Below are 22,870 nucleotides of genomic sequence, written 5' to 3'. Positions count from 1 at the left end.
TTAAATCCATTTAATTGCTATAAAGAATTTATTTATTTTGAGGCTTTTTATACATCTTTACAAATGGTCCAATAGGTGGAGTGAATACTATACCTTATGAGACGTAAATGGTAAATTAAAGCACATCTCACAGAAAATGGACACATAAGTCTCTGTTTTGTTTAAGGAAACTATCACTGAGTGTTAAAAAATTAATAAAATAATAATGTGGCTATGGACAAATACAAAAAATTTAGAAATTTCAGATATTTAGGAGAAAAACATTTTCTAATCTCGAGAAGTCATAAATTTGACAAATGAATAATATATTTTTCTTTAATGAAAGGCATAAATTTACAATATTAAAGATTAGATGTCCTCTGACATCTTTAAGCCAAAAATGTGCAAAAAAAACATTTTTTAAATCTCAAGAGGTTTCAGCCTTCTTCACCATCTGAGGTGTTTATTATGCAATATCCAGGTGTGCTTTCCCCACTCAAGCTTTAAGAGGAGATTTGTCATTTTTGTGTCACAAATGTTACAAATGCAAATGAGTTCTTATCATACAAATTTCTAAATTTACAATATTAAAAAACATCGTAAATGTATGCTTTTAACCGTGAAACATTATGGCTTTCTTGCAAATGTACAACTGTTCGACATCAGTGACTATCCACGTCTTTCTATTAAATATGTGAAATCAATCTATAAATGTGAATTTGTTTGCACTCCATTCCCACATTATTTTTTGTCTTTAATCTGCAGTGAACCCAATACTCACATCACTGGAAACAAAAACTTTTAGATTAATTAGAAGTAAAAAAAAAGAAAAAAAGAGTAATTAAAAATATTGAGTCAGACTTACTTAAAGGGTTTTTAAAAACTACCAATAATTATGCTGTTTTAAATAAATGTAGCTAAATTGAATTTTGGGAGTGAAAGCCAGCAACAGAGCTTTCTGACTCTGGTTTGTTTGTGTGACAAAGCCCTTTAACTTTACACATGCAGTAAAAACCACTAAACAAAGATCTGTATTTATTATCCCTGATTAAGTTTTATCATCGTCTCTGGAGAAAAGCTCTCCTGCTCTGACACTTCTGGTTCTCCTTGGTGAAGAGATTAAGCTGTCTTCCAGGAATGAAGCATGTAAATATTTCTTTTGTACATGCTGCTAATTAAATCAAGTTATTTTTGTCACTGTCTGTCTAAGGAGCCTCTAAGCAGAGGGTGTTTGGGTTCCAACCAACCCATGTGTCTGCTTTGGTTCTGCTTTCTGCATGTTTTCTCAAGAGCAGGGTGACTCATATTGTGTGTGTGCTGATCTGTGTGTGTGTTAACCAGAACACCATGTCGTCCTGAGCTTCCAGAGCACCATCTCCCAGCTCAGTGACTCATTCATCAGAACAGAGGATTAATCTGTTGATGCTGTTTTTTGCCAATTGATTGACTCTTCATAGCTTCAACGCCGTCTAGATCGTCATTTTTCTGGCACTTAGACATAAAATGATACAGAACTGAAAACATATGTTGATTTTTAAGTACTGTTTTACTGATTCTACTGTTTTTCATTAAAAGATGATAGATTTTGTCTTGTAGTTTTAAAAAGCAGACAAAATAAATGATATGTTTCTCTTTAAATGTCATATAACTCTTTAATTAAACCTAGACAATAACCTGAATAAGAATAAATACTAAAGATCATCAATAAATATAACCTTCCAGAAGTTTAAGTAAAGATGGGAATAAATTTAATGTTATTTTAGGTTCTTTATTACTGTTTTCTAACTGTTCTTTTTTCAAAAGCTTATTGATCATGCAACAATAACACATATTTTTTCCAGAATAAAAATGATTTGTTTGACAGTCCTAAGTGGACTTAATTTAGATCTAGGGAATTGTATATTTACACAAGCTGGGAAAGTCTTTTTGAGTAATTTCTAAACAACTTCAGACTCCAACAACATCAGCTCTGACAGCTGGTTTGGAAGTACAAGTTATTCAGCAGTTTTTCAAGTTGGGAAAGAAAACTGTAACTGTCTCTTGTTAGATGAATGGAAATTGTGTTGCGGCGCGAGGTCAGGGTGGAGAGAAAGATTGGAAACACCAAGGGTGAAGTCTGTCATAAGCTGGAAACTATTAGAACATCAATATTGGTTAATGTTAAGAGTTCTACAAGTAGGCAGGCATTTATACTCATGCTCTTATTTTGAAGTCGGTGAAGACTGTTTATGCTGCGGCTCCATTGCTAAAAAGTTACCGCAACTAACTTTTTAGCTAGCAGTGCCCACAGTTAATGTTTAAATTAAACAAGGTGTGGTATTCTAAGGGGTGGTAGCATCATGATGGGGGGATATTTAATTACATGTACAATACAATTGGTCATGAGTGGCCTTCATACTTGGCATGCATTATAAAATTTGCAGGTTTTATATACAAAAAGATAAAAAAGTATATATACATTTGTGATGCACAGTGTTGGGTTAGGGAAATATAAGCATAAATATATGTTCCATCAGGATAAAGTGGCAAGTGAGTGGCATGCATTCATTTTCCTTGATGCTGACTGGTTGAACCCTGAAGAGCAATGAAGATAAGGAAGACTGTATATGTTAGCTGCTGCCGTAGTGCTAAGACAACTTTCACTGTGTGTATTAATTCATATTAAGGTATATTTGGTATTTTGAACTACTAAAATTGGTGGTAACAAGCATTTTAACTGTGGACCGCAAATATTTGCAGGCAGTAGTGGTCTCTAACCCTCGCGAATACCTATGTAAAATAAGCTACAACAACATCTGATTTCAGTTTGGGATTATTGAAGTATTTTTCAACAAATACCGCAAAGGGATTTTCAACAGCCATTGTTTTATTTGGCAAAAAACCATGTAGGTACTCAGCTGAGATTAAATTTAACTTCTTGGTCTAAATAGAAAAAGCTGTACGCCAGAACACCAACACTGCACATCACCATGAACACACCATGTTCACTGTGGAACATGGCAATGGGGGGATCATGCTGTGTTTTTGATATGTTGAGATAAAATCATCTATGCCAAACTTTGCCGTTTGTGTGTTCCAGCCTTTTTCAGGTGACCAAATGGACGACTTCAGCAGTGAATTATTTAACAGTTTCTTCGACGACCATCTGCTAGAGCGCCCCCTGTTGACAGATAGACCCTCACCTCTAAATATCGACATGGACAGCAACCCAGGTGAGTTCAGTGTAATCAAAAATTTGCACATCACTACAACAAAAAACCGTGTCAGATATTAAAACGTAGCAGCTTAATGACTCATGAATCTCCCCAGTGTATGTTGTAATCTGCTAAAAACACATCTTTGTTTCTTTGGATGATGCAGCATCCAGTTGCCTCACATTACAGTCAACATTTTGTGTAAAAATCCACAATCATAATTTTAAAAAAGCCACCTCTTTAAGGCAGATTTTGAAACTCTCAACCACATTCATTTCCTTTGTTACTGGTTTATCTGCTCAGTTATTGTACCACAGGTCCTCTCAGTTTGTTGAAGCTGTCATCATCCCACTGCTCTGCGATCCAAGCTGATCATTTCAAATCAGTGTCCCTGTCAGGTGTTGCCATGGTCACAACGAGAGGGAAAAAAAAGATAAAAATACCCGAAACAAATAAGATCACTGTAATATGTCTGAACAAAACAAAACCTCACTGCAAAACTTGGAATCAAACACTGCCAGATGAGCATGAACGCTTCCTCAGATGAGATCAAATTTGCTCGAGCTGAATTTAAATGAGCATCCTGTCAAAAGTTCTGTGATGCATTCCTCTAAAATAATTATCTTTCACACCGGACGCATGGACGCATTTATAAATGTCAATGAAACATGTCTTACATACAGCATGCTAGCAGCTATAGGAGTCTTGCTTTGGGGGGCTGTAAAAGTGACACTATAGTGTTATAAAGTGCCTTGCAAAAGTATTTATACCTCTTCCACTTTCATATGCTAAAACATAATTGGATCTGATTGGGATTTTATGTGACGGGCCAGCAAAGCAGTACGTTATTGTGAATTAAAACCCTAAAAAGCGTGGAATGTCATCTCTGCTGCCTGAGTATTTAGATGTTAGCATACAGCCACAGTCTTCAGTCAAAGGCCTCTTCAGATTAGTTACTGCTACTGGAGATCCTTTTTTCTCTTTGAAAATACTTGGATGACATGAGTTATGACAACACTTAGTTTACCTTTGGATGACAAAAGTATTTTTTAATTGAGCTGAATGAAATTTGGAGAATGTTTTTATCCAAAGTTTTTATCCAAACGTTCGCCTTCCAGACAGAAATAAAAATGTCTGAATTTGAAAATTGATGTTCATAAATACTCTTTAGCCGTTTTGCAATTACACACAGCAAACATTTTAGTAAAATGTGGGTCTGTAATGACAATTCTTGTGCTTTGCACAGATTTTTTTTTTTTTTTTTAATGTTCAAATCGAGCATCATTTTCCCTCAGATTCATAATTATGACCTTCTTCCAGTTGGTCTGTCACATTAAATCCTCATAAAACATGAAGGTTGAGGTTGTGATGTGACTAAATGTGGAAAAGTTCAAGGTGTATGAATAATTTTGAAGGCTCCGTTTGTGCTGTGCGCCTGCTTCGTTCTGTTTGGCCGTCATTAGTGGGTCCAACACAAGCGCATAATGTCACGACTCCTGAATTAAATCTTCATTAATGTCAGTAGATGTACTGAACGCTGTTCCATTTTCCATCCTTCTGAGAGGGCCTTTTTAATCTCACAGATATCCAAGCAGAGCACAGCTACTCTTTGAGTGAAGACTCCGCCCCCCAGAGTCCAGCCCTGTCAATCAAAATGGACCAAGAGTCTGGTGGGTCAATGACTTTGATATTTTCAGAATTTGTGCCTGTAGATTCAGATAAAGCTCCAAAGCTTCATGCTGATCCAGCTTATCTGGCTCTGACTTAGATCAAATTTAAAGCAATGCCTGCCTTTTTAAAGGGAAAAGCAAGAGAAACACACTGTAGATTCATCTTTGTAGGTGCTTCTTTCCCTTTTCTGAGTCATCTTCAACATCTCCTGCGGTCATCTTTTGTGTGTCTCTCTACCCACATGTCTTTGTCGCCGTGTTTTTGTCTGTTTCTCCGTTTGTCCTGGGGATCCAGCTGTCTGAGCAGCACGATCCCAGTCTGAGCAGCTCTCCTCCAGCTAAGCCCTGCCCACCTAACACACACGCGCGCATAAACACACACAGACAGACACAATACTACGACAAGCATGTGGTTTTAAGTCTGCAGCTGTAGCTGTTGCCAAAGGAAACTCTCTTTCTCTTCTCTGTCAGGTTATCTCACTGTTTTCCAGCTCTTCTGGACTTCTTATTCACCCTTAATCCAACTAAATCCACGTTTTTGGTTCGAGTATCTGTTATCTGCTCAGTCAAAAAGACCACATTTAGCTAAGAAATGGGTAGCTTGGTAAAACATCAGCTTGTAGTTAAGTATAAAAAGATTTAAAGATAATATTTAGTATGTTTTTTTTAGTTTGGTGCTCAAGTGTGCAGATGCATGACAGACGGCTCCACAAATCACATAAAACAATATTTTAGTACCTCTTGACAGCAACTCCAAGGAATTTTATTTGGATTTTATATTACCAATAAGAGAAAAAGTGAAAACTTGTGCAAATAAAAATCTGAAAAGTGTGTATTTGTTTCCAGTCTCCCTGAGTCAATACTTCATCACATTATGCACTACTTAGAGGTGGTCCATGCAGTTTGTGTTTCCACGGTTCCTAAGGGTATGATCACTTTGCAAGGCACTTAAACGTTTTTGTTAGATTTGTGATTTAAATCAACTTTGCATTGGCATCAAAAGCATTTTGCATCCTAAAATGAAAAAGGCATTCCACTCCAGATTTGTGTCAGCCTGTAACTTAACATGTTCAAGTTGCTGCCAGTTTTGGAGAACTTAATCTCTTGAAAAGCTCGGTCCGAGCTTGAGAGGAGTTAAGGATCCTTGTCCTGTTTTTGTTGCCAGACTTGCATGTAGCAAGAGTACTAAAAGCAGGAGCTGCTGCTTATTAGTGAGGATGAATCAGATTAATTAGACACCTACGGATGGTAGAAGATCTTGACCTTTCAGAAGCCCAGTCCGCTCTGAGCAAAAGGGATTCATTATGCATTGGAGATAAGAGATCTGACAGCGGGTTGTGGTGCTGTTTAACAAGGATTCAGTTTTGAAAGAAATAAGTTACCTTCCTTACACACGGACAAAACGGCAACGGATAAAATTCTGCAAATTTGATTAGATTGTTAAATCCTTCTTGTTTGTATTTTACAAAATGATTCTAACTGCTTAACATCACAGCATTTACTTTGGAGTGTTGGAAAGGATTCTCAGACCATTGATTCAGGAAGAGCCGTGTGGCTTATGGAAAATGCATCCAGATCTTTACCCAGTTGGAACTGCTAAGGGAGTCATAGCACTTGTTGTCCAGTCCACATCTGTTTTGTAGATCTGCAGAAGGATTATGACTCTGTCCCCGACAAGGCATTATGGGGGAGTATGGAGTATCTGGGACACTTAAAAGGTTATTCAGTCCTTGTTCAATTCAATTCAATAATACTTTATTTATCTCAAAGGAAAGCTAAATGTTGTCAAAACTCATATCATCCAAGTACCTTCAAAGGCATAAGAATCTCTGTCTGGCCGTATGGTTAGAAAGTCGGGCAGAAAGATGTTGAAGAAGGGGATATAATTCCTGCCCATTGTGATCTCTCTGGATTCATGGATCCTCCTTTTCAACTCTTCTGGGATTTGGGGTTGTAGTTCAGAAATTATTTGAGCTTTTGATATGCTAATCAGCTGCTCGCCAATTGTAAAAACACTACGGTAGCAAATCACAACAACTGTATGAAGTAAAAAAAAAAAATGAAAAAATTATTCCAATGGCAAAACATCCAAAATCAACACCTCAACAAAAAAAATTATGAACAAAATCTAGAAAAATAATAAATCAGAGCCAACCCAACAGAACTGCTTCAACATGCTGCTATTATGAGCAGCATCAATCTAGTAAAACTCTGAATGACCAAGCAAGAGCAAGAGTTGTGTGCACATTCAAGGGATAAAGTCAAGCTTGTTCCCAATGTGCACTGGGTTTCATCATGGCTGATGTGAGGGTGTAATTGTGGAGAAGAGGGTTCTCAGTACTTTTTGCAAATCATGTTTTTCTGGTGGCATCATCGGGAAATGTCCTGATGATGCCACCAGAAAAATATGACCCTCAGCATGCACTGAATATCATCCAAGTATGAAGCGGCTAGGAGAGGAGTCTGAAGTCACGGATCTCAATCAGAAAAACGTGGAATGCTGCCTCAAGCAGAAGAGCTCAACTATCTTGGTGTCTTGTTTACAACACGTAGGAGGATGGAGTAGGAGCTAGTTGAACTGAAGTCTTGTCTGTAGTAAACAAGCAGTTCCCGAGTCTAACAAGGATTGATTTACTGCTCTGCCTAAATTCTGACCAATGACCATGAATTTTGGATCATAACCAAAAGCAAACAAGCAGCTGAAAAGAGGTTCCTCTCTAGGTTTACCAAGCTCATCCAGAGCGCTTCTTCGGGCTCTGGATAAGCTCGAAGAAGAGTTATTGCTTTTCCACATCAAAAGCAAGTAGTTAAGGTCATTTGGACATCTGATTAAACCTCCCAGTCGAAAGAGGCCCCTGGACAGATCCGGAACCATCCTGGAGAGACTATATATCCCTTTTGGCCTTAAAGCATCCTGGCATTCCCCATAAAGAGCTGGAGTATCACAAGGTTGATAGATGTTTGGGTTTCCCTCTTAGAGATGGGATGGATAAATGGAAAGACTTTTCACCGATATAATCTTGTATATTTGGTAGCATTCCTCTTCTCAGTGATATCCTATAATATTAATTATTTTTTCTAATAGTTATTTTCTCCTCTCAGGCTTTAGTCGTAGTAGGCATTTCGCTCATCCAGTCAAGGAGACGCTGAGCTCCCATTGCGCTGATCCATCTAATGTTTTAATACTACAGTCTCCCAGCTGAGATCAAACAAAGTCACCACCTCTCCTCTATTAGCCCCCTGTGATGACTGCCTGGAGCTTTGCTTATTAACAGTTTTCTTACCTTTGCGTTCAGCTTTTTACCGGCACAAAAAGCTCCTTGTACCCACAAAGGAGTCCCATAAACTGGTTAGAGGGAAGTTTAAGCTGCAGTTTTAATCACCAGCAGCTCCTTTTACAATCGCCTAACACTGGACAGAACTACTAAAGCAGGAGATGTTCATTTAAATACAGTCTTTTCCTTCTCTAGTAGTAATCTTTTTTGTTTTAATCCAACTTCTTGACCTTAGTGATGGAAGTTGTTTCTCATTGTGCAATAGGTGCCTTGCATGGAAAATGAGTTTTCTTCTGCATGAAGCCTCTACTACTCATTAAAAATGTCATAGTGAGTTTCCAATCTGGCCCTGGCTTAACAAGGGCAGAGAGCTTAACAAGGCTGAGGCTAACAGCAGGATTGGCCTCATTAGCAAAGGCTTCTGTGGCGACCTCTGATAAAGAGCACGCAGGCAGCAGGTAGTGGTGCACTGCCACCAAAAAAGAAATACCTCTGAATGTCAGAAACTATTTTGCTTCCCAGTGTATTACCTTAATAGCAAATTGAAAGAAGCAATTTGCTTAATATGATATTAAGATTTAGTTATTATCAATACAATTATCATAGGGAACTGGTAAATACTAGCTTCTCAGACAGGGTTGAATTTTATCCCTATAAATTGGTTTTGGCCAAATTAATGAGGCCAAAATGTTGCCATATTAGAATCCTAACTAAGAAGAATCAGGTGCCTCCAAAACATTTTATATACATTTATTAAAAATGAAAATGATATCGAGCATCAAGTGTTTTTCTTAGTATTGGCATCGACACTCAATAAGCTTCAGATACATTAGAAATAATGTGTGTGAAGACAATATAATGGCTCTAAGGACACCACAGATTTCATGGTTCTTGGTAGGCTAGGCGTCACTTAGAAGGAGACATATAACCTGTCTGACAGCACTAATTCTACTAACTCAACATTTTGTTCAGAATTTCCCTTCGGTCATGATCCAGTGGGTTTATGGACACAATGACATAAACCTGATGACTTGCTTTGATTTTAACTGTACATGACTTGTCATATTTGAGCCTGATGTTCTCAATCTTTATGCCTGAAATAAACAACAGATGTGGAATTAATGCAGCTGATGGTAATAAAACCCCTCAATTGTTTCCAGTATGCATCTCCTAAATCCAGTTATTGTTTTGGCAGGCTTGAGGACAGTGTTCCTTTCTGATACTGACACCACACATTGCAACGCTGAGCTCGCGGCTATTGACTTCATGTCAGCAGGAAGTATCCACAGGGACTCATTTTTAAGATGGATCCTCACATCGCTGATCCCTGCGGTAGTGATGGACAGCGTTAACGTTGACGCACACCGCACACGTATACACAAAGCTTGTAAACTTGACAGCGTTTTACCAGCAAAATGTTGCTAGGAAACGAGGAGGCAATTAACGTGACGTTCAGGAACTGCTTGCACCTTGGGAGCCTGTTTGTTGTCTGTGTGCGTGTGTGTGCGTGTTTGCTATTACAAACATCAAAGTATCTGTCCTGGTGTCTTAAATGTTACAAGGATAAAACACTCCTCCCTTTCTACCAGAAGTCACTTTTTACTCTTTACAACTTACCACAGTTTCACTTTTAAAGGCAAAGTTTAAAATGATTTATGTTGCTGTCCTAACAAGGTTCTTTTGGAGGCTCTCACCTTTAAAGAGGTTTGATTCAAGGCAGATGCCATTTATGACTAAATTTCCTTGTGGTCAATACTATCTGCCCTTTCATAAAGTACCATGGAACTTTTCCTAATTCTGTCACATTAAAACAAAAAAGGTATTCAGATTTTATGTGAAAGGCCAACAAAAAGTCTTAAGATTATACACAGAAGCAGTCAAGAGACCAATGGTTACTCTGGAGGAGCTACAGAAATCCACAGGTTGAGAAATCTGTTGACACTTGCACTTCACAAATCTGACTTTTATGGAAGATTATCAAGAAATGAAAGAGTTGATTCCTGATAAGACACCCCTGTTTATACTAAAAGCCTTGCAGAGGACAAAGTAAATAAGCAGAAGATCGTGTACTGATAAGTTAAATCAAAAATGGCCTAGATCGGAGGTCTGCTACTCCTTAATATGTCAGCAAGGAACGATGGTCAGAGTTGATGGGATTTTGCGTAATAAATACAGTGCTAAAAAAAAATGACTGTTGATGCAGCTAAAGACTCATGACTGAGATAAGGTCCACCTTACTATGCTACAAAGTGTAAAAAAGCTGGAGAAGTAATTTTAATATAATCTCTTTAAAGGATAGTTACAACGGAAGAGACCTTCAAATCTTTTAACTTGCATGCTACCCTCCTTATAGTCTTGTGATAACAGAGACAGATGATATAAGTTGGAAAATTGGCTGACCATGAAACTCTGCACATAACCAATCTGAGAGCATAGATGGGCAATTGTCTAAGTGTCCAATCTTGTGCTACTTTGAAGCTATCCTGGTTATTTCCTCATAACTCATTACAGTTTCTCTTTCTGCATGGACTTTCCTCCATCCCTTTGGTGTTTGCTAGATGCTCTCATTTAGGTGGCAGTTGTGAGATTTTACCACAATTAGCCTCTTCCCCTTTCAGTTTTGGCTCCTCAGGAGATTGGATGTCTCTGGAGTGATGGAAAGCTCAAACACCAACACTAAAATACCTCTTGCTATGTGGAGTAGACTAAACAGTGAAGTACCTATGAGATTCTCCTTAGCATTATACTCACATTGTGCTTTGGTGGCCTACGCCTGAACTGCAATGGAACCTTATAGTTGGTTCACTCAATTATGCATATTTTCTACAGTGTTTAAAGGCGACAACTGTTTCTTTTTCCCATGAAGGATAATGAAGACGAGTTGCTGGTTCAGCCCATCTTTTATTTCAGGGTCAATACTCCTTCGCAAGAAACAAATTATGCACCACAGTTGCCAAAGCAATGTTGTCCAGCAGTCTGTAATAAGTAACCCCGACAGGAAGTGCTAGAATATTCTGGGGAAGCGCTCCCAAAGCAGGATTTAAAAGCTGCTTGTTATTTCCCATTGGCAGACCTACAGCAAAGCCTCGCTAAGGGGAAATGTGAGGATCTTTACCTAGGTTCCTTGTAGAATTTCAATTTACCGTATTGGAAGGATAGGACAATTTTCTGGGGTGAAAGGGTGGTTAAAACCTTCAAGGTAGTTTAAGACTTGAGCAGCTCTAAACTGTGCCTTACATATCAAACTATAAATTTGTCATAAAAAATCTGCTATTTCCTTGTGTTTTCTCCAGAATTTGACTGGAACTTCAGCCAGGACCTGTCCTCCATCCTGGTGAAACAGGAGGAGCCTGAAATTGGCCAAAGGTTAGATCCTCAGCCTCTCGAAAGCCCGCCTCTCATATTAAGCCCTGCCCCTCCCCGCACAGGGTCACCGTGGAAACGCACAGTAAGCATCCATCTGGTCAACATTTTCTGCCACTATATAAAATACAAATAATTCTTTGTTTAAAATGTTCATAAGTGCTTTTTGCTACTCTGGGGTGTTTGTGTTTCCTTTAGGAGCGCCGTCTAGATGATGTGAAGTCAGTAGCTATAAAGGACGAACCCAGAGAAAATGGACAGTATCTCAGCCTGCCCAACGGTACTCAGAACAACTCAAATATAGTTAAAACAAGATACTTATACACACTTTATAAAAAGACAACCTTTTTCTTCATCATTGTGTGACCTTAAACCAGGCAAGAATTAAATAACTTCAACAAAATCGGTGAAGCAGAACTTTAAAATAGGCAAATGCACACAACTACACATCATTTCCATGATAGCCAAACAATCAGAAATTAGTTCTTGGTTGTTGGTGAAGGGGTATGAAGAGAATAACTTCTACCAAAAAATAAAATAAAAAACAGCCACAGACATCCTAAACAGAAAAACTCACTAACTGCACATCATGTTTGTCTTCTGCCCACCTTTAAAATTAATATATCTCCCATGATTAGTCATCCCCAAGCAGAAGCATTCATGCAACCCTTTCCTCTCTTTTAGATGACGCTCTCCAGCTCCCGCCCACCCCACCCAGCAGTAACCATGGCGACAGTGACGGCTCACTACCGCCGTCCTCCCCACACCTCCCTCTCCCACCGTCCTCGCCCCAGCCACAACAGAGGCCAGGAGGTCGCGGGTCTTCCTCCTCTTCCTCGACAGCCATCTCCTCCTCACCTCTCCTCACGGCACCACATGTGAGTTCAGTCACATCGTCTGCGCCCCGTTACGTCTCCGTCATTGCATAGATGATGAACGTCGGGTTGAGATTCGCTTCTGGGTTTCTGCCTGTATGGAGCGTGCTCAATAAGTCTCTCTGTCTATTGTCCAACTCGCTGGGCTGAATTTCTAAGATCAAATAAAACATATGTAGTGATTTAATGCCAGTAGACGTTCTTCACCATGAGTGAAGCTGTAATAAAGGTTGGAAATTTGGATTGCCCTAAATATATAAAGGAACATTTGCTTTTGAAATGTTTACTATCTTTCTTGGCGGCATTATGCAGAAGCTGCAGGGCTCCGGACCCCTCATGCTGACAGAGGAAGAGAAGAGGACCCTGGTAGCCGAGGGTTACCCTGTGCCAAACAAACTTCCCCTCACCAAGAGCGAGGAGAAAGCACTGAAGAGAGTTCGACGGAAGATTAAAAATAAGGTGAAATCTGAATTTTGGTGCTGAGTGAGCAGAAGGATGGGTGGGATAGAAATTTGTGGAAATGTTGGATGAGGAGAATGACTAGAATATCCCAGTAAGTAAGAGGAAAATGAGTGGGGTGTACTAAAGGAGAGGGAGGAGTGGGATAAAAGGGAGTAGTAGGGAACGACAAGAAGGATAACTCAAACATTAAAAGTGAGCGATGAGGGGGATAAAGAGAACATTAAAAATGAGAATTGGGTAAAAGGAGAATGGAATGACGTTGGGAATAAAATGTGTAGTAAAGTGGGACAAAAAGGATGAGTGGGACTGATTTGAATAGTTGGATGAGTGGGTTGCAGATAAAGAATGATGAAAATTGGGGGAGTACCAGTAATTAATGCTATCAAGTATAATGGGAATAAAAAGAAAAAAATTACTCTAATAAAAAAAAGGAAAATAGATAAAAAGGGTAGTTGTGACAGATGAAAAGTATATGTGGGGAGAAGATAGTAGTATTAAAGGATAAAAAGGGATGGAAAATAAGAATGACAGATTACAAGGTAATGGAGGATGAGCGGGATGAGTAGTTGAATGAATGGTAGATGAAGGTTGATTATAAAAATGTGTGGTAATGTTGGATGAAGGGAATAAAAAGGGTAGTTGTGAGTGATAAAAGAAAACAGGGATTGGTGATGAGTGGCAAGATAAGGGGATAGACAGATGAGTGGGAACGACTCATGACTCAACACCTTTCATTTTGTTCAGACTTTTATAGCTTCTCTGCTGTAACTGAGGTAGAAAATTAAAAGCATACTCTGTGTTTGTTTAGATTTCAGCTCAGGAGAGTCGGAGAAAGAAGAAAGAGTATGTGGAATGTCTGGAAAAGAAGTAAGACTTCCCTTTTTCCATGATTTTTCCCCTTTTAGCCCTCCTTTTTTCATTATAGCTTACTCAAATTACATAACTTATAAATCATCCGCTATAGCTGTCTAGAAAAGTGAGGCCAGCTCTCTTACATTTTACACCCAAAAACATCCTGAAAAGGTCTCCGTAGCCAATGAGGTTTCAGAGAAGTGAATTCATAACCTTTCCTTCTGTCTTCAATCCAAAAGCCACTTTCTTTAGATATCGAGGTTTTCCCTCAGCTCACTCCACCCATGAGCCTTTTTATATTTACAAGCATTTGCTTGCTCTTGATGAGGGGGGAGGAAAAAATCCAACCCGACCAAAGAGAGAGCGAGTTGTGTAATGCTAAAGTGAACTTGGCAGCGATCGCTCAGACAGGAGCCAGTTTTTGTATTTAGAGGTTTTCCCAGCTGCTGTAAAGTGGAGCGGAGTGAGAGGACTAAACTGCAGGCAACCTCAGGTTCTCCTGAGGTCAACAATGTTACTTTTTGATACCCACCGAGTTGTTTTATCTACTTTGTGATTCATAACAAAAGATAGAATATTAATCGGAACTTCCCAATGCAAATTTGTTGGACTTTACTCTGGCCAGTACTAATGATGGCCAGGCTCCAGTAACTTTCTGAACACATGGCCCAGGTTCACTCAATCCCCTGTCACGGAAAATAACTGAAAATATGGATTTGATTTTATAACCCCTTCATCAAAATATGGAACAATAATAACACTGAACAGTTGAAGCAGAGGGTTGCAAAATGTCTTATTAATCCCATCAGAATAAATACAGACGTGGTATGAATCAGAGCGCTGCTTCGCTTTACTCAATCAGTTCAACTCTGTTATCCTGCTACGTTACAGTTTCTTCTTTGCGAGCTCTTCAGAAAAAAAAAGAAGACAATTACCAGATGAAATCTGAGCGAATGCGTCAAACCAGGCATGGTAGATAAGGATTAGAAAGTGTAAGAGATGAATTTAGGTTGATAATTCTGATCAATAAGATTAGAACGAGATTGCAGCAAAAAAGCGATCAGGAAAAAAGGGAGTGAGGAGTGATTCGCGATTCTGTCAAGACTTGCTCAAGTCCATTCTAATGTCCATTTGCAAATGCATATCAGTTAAATTATACTTTTAAACTCCAGAATTCAGTTTTCAGATATTAGAATATGACATAAGGCCAATAATCCAAAGAATTTTTAAAACTGAAAACCACAAAATAAAGTTTTTTTAGGGCTGTCAATTAATTAAACTATTTAATCACGATTATTCACAAAAATGTTTTTAATGTACTGTAGTAGAATATTTTTTATGTTTCTATTCTTATAAGCATTGGGATGGACAAATATGTTTCTTTTATGCACATGTATATTTCTTGTAATTGCAATGTCAGATATGACAAATATTATCAAGACTATTTCACAGAAACATTTATATGTTTAAAATGTTCTGCATTCTCTGATAAATTTGTTAGAAAAACTCTCATGCATACACAAGAGAACTGCAACTTATCGATCAAGGGAACAAATTTAGCAGGGATTAAAGCAAAGAAACAAATAAAGTGCACTGAATGAAATGTCATTATGTGCAACAAAATACAGAACTAAGTGCTGTTGGAATTAAGCTTATTTTTGTGCTTTTTTCACATGTTGAATTTGTTTGATTCAAGCCCCTAAAGAATTAAAAGGTCAGAGTTTAACTTTTACATCTGTAAGGGTGCTGCAGAAAAAAAAGACTTCACTGATTTTTTTTAAAATCCACAAACAAATATTTCTTGGTATTGGAGAAAGGAAATTATGTGTTCTGCTGATTGATTTCAGCACTTTTTGAAATAAGGAAGATTATTACAGCTGATGCTACACTGAACAGATATCTTAAGCACAAAGGTTTCAATCCAAATTGTTCATCCACACTTACGTAATGCTCTTTACTTTAATTAAAATAATTTGGGCTCAAGTATTTGCAGAATTATTCATGTATTCGTTGGAAAGTTCAAATTTAAACTTTATTACTGCTTATTGTAAGTCTTGCAGCAATTTTTGTTCCCCTTTTAGGATAACTACCGCGCTAATAAATGACTGCATCTTTTGGGGCGACAACAAACAAATACATGTGCAGAGATATTACAATAATCTGTCTGCGTGTCCATCAGGGTGGAGAATTACACATCAGAAAACAGCGACCTGTGGAGAAAAGTAGAAAACCTGGAGACTGCCAACAGGTGAGCTTTTACACACTTTGGCTTGCAGATATTACCGCAATTCATCAAGAGGTGTCTGTGTGCTCCAAACAACTGTGACATGGGTTATCCATTTATGTAATGATGTTTGGATTATCATCAGCAACTGCGTGGCAGATAAAACAAGAGCTGCATGATGTTTTGCTCTAGGGATGCAAGAACTACACCTTGCTCTGTGGGTACACTGTGTTTATCACCTTAGTGATGGTGAAAGAATCCTGGAAGTACAGCACAATACAGCATATTCCAGAGAAATACAGGAAACAACCAAAACAAATAAGAGGATAACAAGAAAATTTGGTAACTTAAAATAAAAGCAAAAGAGGACAGTTTTGACCATAAACGGTCAAAGTGAAGGGTAAAATATGACGAGTGAAGGGTAAAATATGACGAGAGAAGGGTCAAATATTCATAAAGTTGGGGGTTAAGGTTTCTCACAGTATCAGAATTCCTCTACGCTTAAGCTGCTTTTCTGCATAATCATCCTGTGTTTTGTGCAAATCACACCTGGGGTGCTTGTTGCTGTAAAGCTCAAGTTTGGTCTCGTCTGAGTAAAGCGCAATTCCAATTACAGAGCGTGAAAAGAACCTTAAAATGTTCTGTGGCCATTTTAAGCACTTCGGGTGAGCGGCAACTATCTGCTAATAACTAGCTAGCTTGTGTTTTTGCCTCTGTATGGGTAAGTGCAAATTTATTGCTGGTTACCTGGACAACGTAGCTATAGTCAATCTCACAAGGACTACCATTACTTCCTCAATAGTTTTCCATGCTTACAAATATTTTCAGTACATCTTATAAATATGCAATTCCCTTTTCATTTCTGTTGTGATACAGATCTGAAATCTCATTCATAATGGTCTTAAAAATCCTCAAATGTGAGGTGGTGAATCCTGCAGAAAACCTGAATTACAGTCTCAGTAGAGTTTAGCAAACCCAAAATATTTACGTTTTGATAGTGGGATGAAAATCTCTTTTTTTTTCTGTACTTCTAAAACAATCCGTTAACATATAGATAGCATCTAATTATTTTTAAGGGGACTAGGTGGAGATACTTTTCACTGTAAGTCTATAAATTTGAGCTCCGGAGATTTTTTTTAACCTCCTCCTCTGTATATGGTGGTTGCTTATAGACATTTCCTGGTTCAATAAATATCTCCGCACATTTACTTTAGTTTTCAAAGAAATAGGGCTCATTTTCATGGTGTTTCTATACACCAGGCAAACACAAAGTCATGGATTATTTACTGAAGGTTCGAAGACACGTCAAATGCATCTGATAGGTTTATGTAGTAGGAATCAGGGCTTTTGTAGATCATTTGAGATTTTATATTGAGAGTGTGACTGCAAGATATAAAAGAGTATAAACTCAAATTGAGCTCAGATGTGCTAAACCAGCCTCTGCTCTGTCCTCTGTTATTATAACGATATGAAACCAGTCTACTTTTATCCTGGAGTGGGTGGTTAGTTGGGTGGGTGGGTGTGGAGGAGGTAGAGGGTCTGTCTCTGTCTGTCTGAACGCCGAGTCTGTCATTAAAGCAGCTTTCATCATGGAAGGTACCCCCCACAGCCTCCGCCTCTTCCCACTATACACGCTGATGAATATGTTTAACAACCACACGGTGGAACAATGAGCTGGCACAAAGCGAGGAAACATGAGTCAGCACGCACACTCTCATTAAAATCCAAACAGTGTGCAGCTCTAAAAAGAGGGTCTAAATGAGCAAACCTGATTCAAGCTAAAAACGTCCCAAAATGCACCCATTAGTGGTCATTTTCTTCCCATGTGCAATTTCTTTGGAAAGTGCTGCACGTCAACTCTGGGTGCCGTCTCTTCAATAGCGACAAAGAGAATGTGGTGATTTCTCTATGAATCATAAATGAAAGTTATTGTTTGTGTCTAGGACTGGGAAAAGATGGAGGAAAGTTCAGGAAATGTGTGGTTTAGCCTAGCACCAAGAGCTAAAACCAACCTAAGTAAACCAAAATTTGAGGTTGCCAAAGAAAGATTTGCATCACAGTGCTGGATATTTACTTCAAGAAGCAATAACGTTAGCTGTAACTCACAATGAAAGGACTTCAAAGTCCATTAAATTTGAGCTGCATGTTACAGCTGACAATATGAAAATGGCAAGTTTTAAATTTTGTCTCATTGTTTCAATTTTACACCTGAGTGCTTTGATTTTCTTTTTTAAAAATGAATTTAGTCATGTAATCCGGTTCTCTGTCTCCACCTAGTGGTTGGAGTGCGTCCTCACAGCTATGGATGATTGATACCATCAGAGCCCTGCTCTCCAGATTCATGCTCTCATGTCCTTTAGCATAAAATAAAATGGACTGAAATTTACTGCATAGACATAGCTATGACAACAAAGAACAAGTATAACTTTCTATGTAAAATTTCCTTTCTTACTACTTGTTTATATCCCTTTTGTCTGTTTTATACCCAGGTCTCTTCTACAGCAGCTGCAGAAGCTTCAGTCTCTAATTTCAGGGAAAGTCATCCCCCGTTCATGTAAAATGGCCTCAACTCAAACAGGAACGTGCCTCATGGTAAATGTTATTGATGTTAGCAAGTGTTTAACAAATATTATCTTCCTCAGATAACCCGAGTAATTAATAAAAAAACAAAAACAAAAGAAATCGGCAAGGGGATAAATACTTATCTTAATTTTATATTTGTACAGGGTAAAGCACTACATTAGTTAGCAAATAATTTGGTTGCAAATAGAGTCAGGTCTGATTAAGTTTTACTCATTATTTGTTAATGTAGGGGTTTTGGTTCTGTTTCTATGCAGATGATGGCGCTGTGTTTCGTCCTGGTGTTGGGCTCCTTCTCCCCTTGTCTCTCTCCTCTGTCTTTTTTCTCTCATTCCTCCTCTTTATCCTCATCATCCTCTCACTCCCCACCTTCTTCTCTTCCTTCACCATCGGCGGACCTCTACACGACCAGTCAGGGTAGGTAGATAAACATGCTCAACCGTTTCAGTCTACGGTCCTGCCAGAGGCCACCGAGATAAACTCCCAAAGCAACATAGTGTCTCTACCGAACATTAAGCTGCTTTTCTACATCCAGTTAAAGTCCCAATAACATTTAGCAAATTCCACATTTGTTTGCGACGATTGTACAAAAAAAGGCTGGTTGGCATGTAGAAGGTCTCTAATGGTTGCTATGGTTACAGGATGGCAAATATTATCATAAGTACCAGTTTGTGATATTTGATTGTGACCTTTGGAGCAAAGGTTACATTACAATCCAACACAAGGCCCACAATCTAACAAAACAAACAAAAAAACCAAGACAAAATTGACATTTTTTTAAAAAGTAAGACACGATGATAAATCTTTTAAATACAACCTGGAATTGAGCTACTCTCAGATTACACACCACATATTCAGGAGGCTACAAAGTAACAAAGGGCCCCCTTTCTTAAACATACTTTCAAATTCTCTTTAGAAAAAAAATTATAATATTTAAAAAAATTTTGACATTATTTTAAAATTGCATTTTAAAAAACAAAATACATTTACTAATTGTAAATAGTTAAAGAATAATTTGACTAGTTCTATATGCAATTTAGTGATTAAAGTTTTGTAGAAGTTTAATTAAAGCAAACAAGGACTTCCTGGTCCACAGGCAGCTCAGAATTACTAATGTATTACATTCCATATCAAGAGCAAATATGAACAAACGTTCACACTGTGATGATTTATAAGCATTTAAATTAACTGCTTTTAAAGAAAATACGTTATTTTAATTTAAGAGCGCGTTATACATCCCGAATTGTCTTATTTTGAAGGTCTAAAGGAAGTTGGCTCAGTGTTTTCGCCAATACGACAATGACTACGTTAGCGAAAAACAGGACTTCTGTTTATTTTATAGCTTATATTAATTAGAAAAGCAATACTCATTTCCTAATTAGAATTAGACCGTCAGCGAATACTCACAACCCAAGCTAGCAACAAATTCAACAGAGAAACAGGAACTGGAAGCTACCTTATCATTAGCTGGTAGGCGGCTGGAGGCTGAAGTGTCGTTTCTTCTGAGTTGAGCGAGGACAAAACACCTTCCTTGGTCGAATATAGAGTCTAAAACACAGACATTTATATATGTGTGTATATATATGCATTACTTTGTGCTATTTGGAGGTTGACAGTTTACCTTAACGGCTTTCTCCTTCACGTCTGTTTCGACGCACCTGAGATGATGCGTTTAAGGGACTGTTAGAAAAAGGAATTCTTAAAAGCGTTGTAAGCGAATGCTATGGAGGCGGATTAGAAAGGGTGACAAAGAATAAAAAAGAATTTAGTTTAATCTCAGAATTCTGATTTGTTTTTCATAAATTTTATAATTCTGAAATGCTTATTCTCAGAATTCTGACTTTTTTTGTTAAAATTCTTAAGAAAAATGTCCCAATTCTGACTTTTTCGGGAAAACAAAACAAAGATCCCTAAAGGGTCAAAATTAAAACTAAAAGTCAAAATTATTTTTAAGGGGTCCTAATCCTCTTCATTATAGTACAGATTTAATGTTAATTTTCATTTTGAAACTGTATTGCTAACAAAATATTTATAATTTGATTTTTCCTTTTTTGGAATCTTAAAGAAAGTAACTAAACTTGTGCTTATGACCAAAAGCATTGACCTGCATCGCCCCACCCTTGTGTGAAGCCATTTAGTAGGTTTGCTGTTGCGCCATCATCCTTCTATACAACCTAATATTGTTCTAAGCTTTATTTATGGGTATCAGAGTAAAACAGGGTAAATAAATAAGAATATCCTTTTCCATTCAACATACTTTGTGTTGCTCTATCACACAAAATCCATTAAAATTCATTAAAAGGGTTTACATGGGAAATGTAATGAGTTTTTCAGCTACATACGGATGTTTTAGAGGTCAAAGGTAACCCTCAGATTGAACTGCAGTGTGTTTGTGTGTCGCAGTCCGCTCCCGCAGCCTGCTCTTCTACGATGAACAGGCTCCCCTGGAGGAGAGTTTGGTACCGTCAGAAGGAGAGAGGCTGCAGTCAGAGATCCACTCTCACATTCAGACCCGTCGGCATACAGCCGACGCCCACAGCAACCAGACAACCGGGCCCAAATTAGACCAAAGGTACAAACAAATCCCGAAAGCTGCAGTGATTCCACACAGGCTCCGTGTCGGGTCTTAAACTACTGCTGCCCCTTCCATCTCCTCAGAGATACCTAACCAGGCGGAGTCTCGGAGGTTTTCTGACTCTTATATCCTCTTCCTGCTTGAAGCGCTCCACCCGCTAGTTCCAAACCAGCGACCATCCTCCTGTTCCCACATCGCCCCGGCTACAAATCAGCCCAGCTTCAACACCCACGTCAAGCACCCTTCATCTTTACGTTGTACTTGAACACTCTGGATGTAAACATCAACTTTATTGTTGCTTTAATGCACTAAAAGTCTAATTTAAAGTAAGCAACTCATTTCACTGAATCAGTTTACCTACACATTGCCTTGCAAAAATACTTCTCCACATTTTGGCACATCATTATTTTATATGATAGGCCAGCACAAAGTTGTCTTAGTCAATCTTTACTATCTGATTTTAATGTTTTTTTACTAAAACATTCAGTTAAAAAAAACTTAATTCTCAAAATCCCATTTTTAAGAACAATTAAGCATAAACAGCAAAGTCTGAAAGATTAAATTGTGGCATTAACCTTCAACGTGATGTTTATGGTTTTCAGAGCTTTAACTCTAAGACATCACCTAATAAGAAACGGCTCATTGTTGGCTTATATTAGTCATCAATAATGATTCGATGCTTGATTTTTAAAATTACGGCTAGCCAGTATTACAAAGCTGCAAAGTATGCTTTCAAATTTCAACTCAAAAAAGATCATTTAGAAATAATAAAATAAACAGAAAAATCAGCTAAAGTCTAGAAGTAACCAGGTTTATTTACCTAATGCTACAGATATTGAAGCAGAGCCATTTTAAAGTGCCTTCCTTGTTCTGCGGTCCAGTATGGCCCATTTGACCGCGCATAACTATCTATGATAAAGATGTATAAAATGCCTTAAAATAAGTAGCTGCCATGGTAAGCCCAATTAGCCTTCTTAAGTGGCACGTTCTCTTGTCTTTCTCATTTTGAAGTGTCTAAGAGAAACTAGCCACTCCATCATGTCATATTTATTCATACCCCAGGGAAACAGGAAGCCCAGGATTATTAAATAAAACATTATTTTACATGTAGATCAAATTTAAAAAGTTGAAATGTACTGAAGAATAAAATTTGGGATTTTTTCTGAATAATAAAATGTATTTATTTTAAGGCTTTCTGCATGTCTACCAGAGGTGCCAGTAAGTGTGGAGAACTGCAGCATGCATTTATTAAAAGGTCCTAGTACTTTTTTAGATTTTCAAAATAAAACACAAATTATAGGTTATTTCTGCAACTTTATCATTTAATAAGCATTTTTTTTTTACTTCTAATTCTGACCAAATGTCTAATTTTTTCTTAGATTTTGGTATTTCTGGGGAGGCGTGTACTTTTCTTTCATAAAACGGGGCCGTTCCGAGGCTAGGAAGCAACACGTAAAGTTTTTTTTTTGGAAAATATAAATTGTATATGTAATATATTTGCAGCATCAAAAAAATGCATATTTAATTTATGCGAAAAAAAATACATGTACTGATTTTTTTAAGTTAGTTTATCTTATTGTTTTTTAAATAATAAAAAAAATACAAAAAGAAAACTTTTAATATATTACGAGCATTGAAAAATTTGCATATTTATTATATGCAAAATAAAAAAGGAGATGATTTGGCATTTCAGAAGAGGTGAAATTTCGTGGCGTAAAACTGCTGTTGCATGAATTGGGTGCTTCAGAATTTAAAAATTATTCTTTTCTACATTTCTAACTTTTATTTCTTGGCCACAAATTTAAAAAAAAAAGTTTTAAA

General features: G+C 37.7%; 1 protein-coding gene across 2 annotated transcripts in view; it reads left to right on the top strand.

The window, feature by feature from the left end:
* Positions 1 to 22,866, top strand: part of creb3l1 (cAMP responsive element binding protein 3-like 1) — a 31,516-nt gene extending 8,650 nt beyond the window's left edge. Inside the window, exons 2-13 of one of the 2 annotated variants that reach the window (XM_032556918.1) lie at positions 3,059 to 3,191; positions 4,757 to 4,843; positions 11,412 to 11,566; positions 11,680 to 11,761; positions 12,166 to 12,359; positions 12,669 to 12,815; positions 13,627 to 13,685; positions 15,850 to 15,918; positions 18,384 to 18,486; positions 18,732 to 18,891; positions 20,878 to 21,046; positions 21,133 to 22,866. In XM_032556918.1, coding sequence (XP_032412809.1) covers positions 3,059 to 3,191; positions 4,757 to 4,843; positions 11,412 to 11,566; positions 11,680 to 11,761; positions 12,166 to 12,359; positions 12,669 to 12,815; positions 13,627 to 13,685; positions 15,850 to 15,918; positions 18,384 to 18,486; positions 18,732 to 18,891; positions 20,878 to 21,046; positions 21,133 to 21,142 — 1,368 coding nt within the window. In that variant the 3' untranslated portion in view covers positions 21,143 to 22,866. The remainder of the gene's footprint in view (positions 1 to 3,058; positions 3,192 to 4,756; positions 4,844 to 11,411; positions 11,567 to 11,679; positions 11,762 to 12,165; positions 12,360 to 12,668; positions 12,816 to 13,626; positions 13,686 to 15,849; positions 15,919 to 18,383; positions 18,487 to 18,731; positions 18,892 to 20,877; positions 21,047 to 21,132) is intronic. The other variant, XM_032556919.1, reaches the window with a different exon arrangement.
* Positions 22,867 to 22,870: the final 4 nt, after the last annotated feature.

Source organism: Xiphophorus hellerii, chromosome 24 (genome assembly GCF_003331165.1).
Source record: "Xiphophorus hellerii strain 12219 chromosome 24, Xiphophorus_hellerii-4.1, whole genome shotgun sequence".
Lineage (NCBI taxonomy): Eukaryota > Metazoa > Chordata > Actinopteri > Cyprinodontiformes > Poeciliidae > Xiphophorus > Xiphophorus hellerii.
This window is presented reverse-complemented; position numbering and strand designations above follow the sequence as displayed.